This window comes from Cornus florida, unplaced genomic scaffold (genome assembly GCF_030987335.1).
Source record: "Cornus florida cultivar Cherokee Brave unplaced genomic scaffold, ASM3098733v1 CherokeeBrave_3.0.0_Hap2_Chr08, whole genome shotgun sequence".
Taxonomy (NCBI): Eukaryota; Viridiplantae; Streptophyta; class Magnoliopsida; order Cornales; family Cornaceae; genus Cornus; species Cornus florida.
The window spans coordinates 9,449,916-9,456,128 of record NW_026775578.1 but is presented as its reverse complement, the minus strand read 5'-3'; the positions used below and the strand labels follow the sequence as shown (position 1 = coordinate 9,456,128).

At 35.1% G+C, this 6,213-nt stretch overlaps 1 protein-coding gene across 1 annotated transcript; it reads right to left on the bottom strand.

The window, feature by feature from the left end:
- Window positions 1-4,834: 4,834 nt before the first annotated feature.
- On the bottom strand, window positions 4,835-5,501 carry LOC132269691 (uncharacterized). Its single transcript, XM_059770948.1, has 2 exons — window positions 5,289-5,501; window positions 4,835-5,044 (listed from the first exon to the last, which is right to left on the bottom strand). Exons 1-2 carry the CDS (start codon window positions 5,499-5,501, stop codon window positions 4,835-4,837), a joined length of 423 nt encoding a protein of 140 aa, XP_059626931.1.
- Between the last annotated feature and the right edge of the window lie 712 nt (window positions 5,502-6,213).

The following is a 6,213-nucleotide window of genomic DNA, read 5'->3' as shown; positions in this document are numbered from 1 at the left end:
TTCTATTATTATGTTCTCGTTTGGTGTGTAGAACTCAATGCAATTCGTGCATATTAATAGGCAAAATTTTACACCTACTTTACTATTCTTTTCCTTCATCTTTTGTTTAGAGTCCACGCTTCTACACACTCAATCTATACATTTATTTCTTCTGACATCAATAAACCTATATAATTGGTGCAAGACATTTAATATATGTGGAACCCACAACTTTTACAACGCTCCCCATTAGGGTTCGTTATACTACACTAAGAATATGTCTCGTTAAAACCTTACTAAGAATAAATGAGTGAGATAAAAACTTAGCGAAGGAAAAAAAGTACATATTATTGTGTATCTAAAAATGGTATTACATAAGTTAATATTGCCTCATTAAAACCTTGTCGGAAAAACTAGTGGGAAAAACTATAACGAAGAAAAAATAATACAGTATGCCAATACCTTTTCAATTTAATTGTTCCCCCTCATTCAGCATTAAATACCATTGAGTCGACGCATTCCGATATTATGTACCAGATTCTTGAATGTTGTAGTTGGAAGCGCTTTAGTGAATAAATCTGCAAGATTATCACTAAAGCGTATCTGTTTAACATCAATATCACGGCTCTTCTTGAGCTCATGTGTGGAAAAGAATTTTGGTGAAATGTGCTTGGTTCTGTCATTTTTTATATAGCATTCTCTTACATATGCAATACACGCTGTATTATCTTCATATAATATTGTTGGACTATTTTTTATTGAGGAGGGTCCACATGATTCCCGAATATGTTGTACCACGGATCTTAAGCAGACACACTCTCTATTTACTTTATGAATTGCGAGTATCTCAAAGTGATTTGAGGAAGTTACAGTCATGGTCTGTTTCATAGATCGCCATGGTATAGCAGCATCACCACAAATAAACAAGTACCTTGTTTGTAATCGGGCTATATGTGGGTCAGAAAGATAACCTGCATCGATATATCCGATCAACTGGGGCTTTGATTTTCTTGAATAAAACAACCCCATATTAGTCATTCCCCGAAGGTAACGCAGAATGTGTTTGACCCCATTCCAATGTCTCTACAGGACTATGTCGTGCTAGTAAGTTGACTGCAAATGCTACATCAGGTTTGGTGCAATTCACAAGATACATAAGAGCACCGATTGCACTAAGATATGGTACTTTAGAACCAAGAACTTCTTCGCCTTCTTCTTGAGGATGAAAAATATTTTTCTTAACATCAAGTAATCGGACAACCATTGGAGAACTCAAAGGGTGAGCTTTATCCATATAAAAGCGCTTTAGGACTTTTTCAGTATATATTGACTGATGGATAAGAATTCCACTTGGTAAATGCTCGATCTGCAGGTCGAGACAAATTTTTGTTTTACCAAGATATTTCATTTCAAATTCTTTCTTTAAATAATTAGCAGTAGTGGTAAGCACTTCAGGAGTTCCCACAAGATTTAGATTGTCAACATATACAGCTATAATAGCAAATCCAGATTTTAATTTCTTGATGAAAATGCATGGACAAACTGGATTATTCACATATCTTCTTTTAGTGAATATTCAATGAGACGATTATACCACATGCGTCCGGATTGCTTCAATCCGTATAAGGATCGTTGTAGCTTGATCGAAAACATGATGCGCGATTTCAAGTTATTTGCTTCAAGCATTTTAAATCCTTTAGTGATTTATATATATACATGTCACTATCTAATGATCCATATAAATAAGTTGTAACCACGTTCATCAGACGCATATCCAATCCTTCTGAGACCATCAAACTGATCAAGAAGCGAAATATGATTACATCCATCAAAGGAGAGTATGTCTCCTCATAATCAATACCAGGTTTCTACAAGAAACCTTGAGCTACAAATCAGGTTTTGTATTTCACAATTTCATTTTTCTCATTATGTTTTCATACAATTACCCATTTGTACCCTACAGGCATGACATCTTCAGGTGTTTGGACTACAGGTCCAAATACTTCATGTTTTGCTAATGAGTTTAGCTCTACTTGTATTGCTTCTTTCTATTTTGGCCAATCATTTTTACGTCGACATTCTTCGACGTTTTGAGATTCAGGATCCTTATTATCACCTGCAATATTAAGAGCAACTGCAAAGGAGAATATATCGTTAATAATAACTTTTTTTCTATCCCACAATTCTCCATAGTTTAGTGAGATCTCAATATTTTCAAGTACCAGTGCCTTTTCAGGGCTTGTGCCACTTCTGGGGCATGCCTCTGCTGGGGTTTGCCTCTTCTGGGACATGTATCTCTTCTGGGGCTATTTGTTTGTAAAATTTAGATTGATTAATCATTTTCATTGTTCCTTTTGTAAGTATGGCCTCTTAAGGAACGTTAATTTCTTTATTTGATTTCTCTTGTACTTTCCTCTTCGGGGAACAATATCTTTTGCACCAATAGGCCTACCACACTTTTGGCGTGTTTTAGATACATATTGATGGGTTGTCCTTCAGGGACATCAATTTGGGCTAGAATATTTTACAGCCGGTATATGGGACTTTACCACTTTCTTTGTGTCAGTGAATGCATCTGGCAATTGATTTGCAATACCTTACAAATGAATGATCCTCTGAACTTCTAGTTCACATTAATATGTTCGAGAATCAAAATGAGATAAAGTCAAGATATTCCAATTAATCTCATGCTGCTCTGTTTGTTGTTTATTTTCTCCCTCTAATGGTGGGAAAACGGTATCATCAAAATGATAGTCAACAAACTGTGCCTTAAAGACATCACTTGTTATAGGTTCAAGATATCTAATGATAGATGGAGAATCAAAATCTACATAAATCCCAAGTCGTCGTTGAGGACCCATTTTGGTGCGTTGTGGTGGTGCAATAGGAACATGTATAACATAACCAAAAACTCGTAAGTGAGAAATATTTGGTTGTTGACTAACTATAAGTTGTAAAGGTAAAAAACTATAGTAAGCAGTTGGTCTAATGCTAACTAAGGATGCTGCATATAATATGGCATGTCCCCATAGGAAGTTTTGTTCTCATAAGTAATGGTCTAGCAATTAACTGAAGACGTTTAATAAAAGATTCTGCAAGACCATTTTGGGTATGAGTGTGTGGAACAGGATGTTCAACATCAATGCCAATTGACATGCAATAGTCATCAAATGCTCGAGACGTGAATTCAGTGGCATTATCAAGACGGATCGTCTTGATCGAATAGTCCGGGAATTGTGCTCGTAATTGAATTATTTGAGTAAGAAGTCGAACAAATGCAACATTATGAGTATAAAGTAAACTTACATGTGACCGCCGTGTTAATGCATCAATTAATACCATAAAATACCGAAATGGTCCACATGTTGGATGAATTGGTCCACATATATCCCCTTAGATTCTTTGTAAAAACATTGGGGATTCAACGACGACCTTTGAGGGTGATGGTCTGACAATCAATTTACCTAGTGAGCAGGCTGTACATGGATAATCATTTGACAAAAGAATTTTTTGGTTCTTTAGTGGATGCCTATGTGAATTTTTAATGATTCGGCACATCATTGTTGACCCAGGATGGCCAAGACAATCATGCCAAAGTATAAAAATCTTTGAGTTATAACACTTCTGGTGCTTTATAACACTTCTGGTACATTATAACACTTTGGGTGCCTACACTTCTGGTGCATCACAGCACTTCTGGTGCTTCGCACTTCTAATGCGTTATAACATTTTTGGTGTCTGCACTTCTGGTGCATCGCTACATGTGATTCAATTGCTCTTATAGTTGTGGAATACAATCCAGAAGAGAGAGTAGGGAGTTTTTCTAATACATGTTTCTGGCATGAAATAATAGATGTAATGCAAAAGTAGTCAACACTACCTTCATTTATAGTTTCAATATGATATCCATTACGACGTATATTTTTAAAACTCAACAGATTTCTTCTGGATCTAGTTGAGTACAAAGCATCCTCAATATATAATTTTGTTCCACATGGTAACAAAATATTAACTCTTTCAAAGCCTTCAATCAAGTCTGCAGGACCTGATATTGTAGTTACACTAGCTTCAGCTAATGTTATATGAGAGAAATATTTTATATCTCGAAGGATAGTGTGCGTTGTTGCACTGTCTGCTAAACAGATATCCTCACCAGATTTATTGGACTTAGTTGTCAGATCCATGCCTCTTCATATATGCAAATTTATAATTGATTAATTTCAAAAAGAAATATGAAAATAGATAAAATATAAATATACTAAGACATGAATAAAATCACACTGAAACAGATACAATAAAGTATACTTAGAGATTTACAATACAACAATTATCTTACAATACTGCTACAATATTGTCAATTGCAAATATCATACAGGAAAATAGGAGAACATAGTTGCAGTACGGGTAGTTGTAAATATCATACAGAAAATAGGGAAACACATTAATTGGTATAAACATCACCAATGAGATGGTCAATTTTGCCAATGGGGTCCTCAAAAAAATCCGAGACATCCAGGTAAGTGATGTCTACTGACTCATCATCATCAATAAAATTCATTTTAATATTTTTCCCTTTTTCATTTACTGAGGCTTGGTAAAGGTCGGCCAGATGTCTGGGCGTATGATAGGTGCGAAACCAGTGCCCTTTTATGTTACACCGATAACACGGCTGCTCTCCATAATTCTAAGGGGTTTTGTTTTGCAAACTCTTTTCTTTTGCCTGCTTGGTCACATTTGCATTCCACTTCTGGTAGACCGGCTTCCACTTCTAGTGGAACGGTGTGGGGTTTCTTCTGGGAAACTGTAAGAGATTCTGACCACCACGGTTGTGGTAATTGTTTCTACCATAACCATCCTAATGATCACGGCCAAGACCACGACCACGACCACGACCACGACCACGTCTACGACCGTGAGATGAGGATGCATTCGTTTCTGGGAATGGTGTTACTCCGGTCGGACGGGACTGGTGATTTTTCAACAAAAACTCATTATTTTGTTCAGCTACTAGTAAGCAAGAAATCAGCTCAGAGTATTTGGTAAATCGACGCTCTCGATACTGTTGCTGCAGGAGTATATTTGAGGCATGAAATGTGGAGAATGTTTTTTCAAACATGTCCTCGTCATTGATTTTTTCTCCACATAAATTGTGAGCTAATTTTGAAAAAAGCTAAATTAAACTCACTTGTGGTTTTAAAATACTGCAATCGTAGATGTATCCAGTCAAATCGAGCTTTTGGAAGAAAAATAGTTTTTTGATGCTCATATCGTTCTTTTAAATTATTCCATATGATGAGTGGGTCTCTAACTGTTAGGTACTCAGTTTTTAATTCCTCATGCAAATAATGGTGAAGAAAAATCATTGCTTTTGCACGGTCATGCAGGGACGCTTCATTATCTGCTTTAATTGTATGCCCAAGATTCACAGCATTAAGATGAATCTCGGCGTCAAGGATCCATGATAGGTAGTTTTTGCCCGAAATATCAAAGGTAACAAATTCAAGCTTGGTAAGATTCGACATTATCAAGAAACTAAAAATTATAAAATAACACAGTTAGAATTATTTCATCATAATCGAACTGAGCTATGCATCATAATAAAAAGAATAATCAATTTGAGATTATTAAAATACCGCCATTATTATAATATGATTTGCACAATGGTGATATCATATATATAAATAATAGTCAATTTATATTCATAATAGAACAAGTAGCTTGGTGGCTCATTATCTCAACTTGCGCATTAAACGGCCACCGTTCGAATTTTGTGGTAATTTTTTTTTTTTCTTTTTGCACTTTTTTTCATATGTATATCATATCCCAAAAAGGCATAATTTTCCATACATCCAATAGTCAAAAGTGCAATAAAAGTTAAACATACAAAAAGTCAAAATGTGAACATGTTTTGCAAATAGTCAAAGTTAAACATAATTGCACATTTTCTAAATATAGAATATGTATATATAAATATAATATTAAGTAAGTTCTATTGTCAACTATAACATAAAAGCTTATAAGCTAAAATAGTAAAGGAAACGTGCATGCTATATAAATGTGTGTATATATATAATATATATATATATATATATAATCAAAGACTCATAATCTTTCTATAATTTTGCGAAGCTTCATGTTCGCAAGGGTACTCAGTCTAAATGACTTCAGGTCAAAGAACTTCAGGTTCGCAAGGGTGCTTCAGCCCAACAAATTTTGCGAAACTTCGAGTTCGCT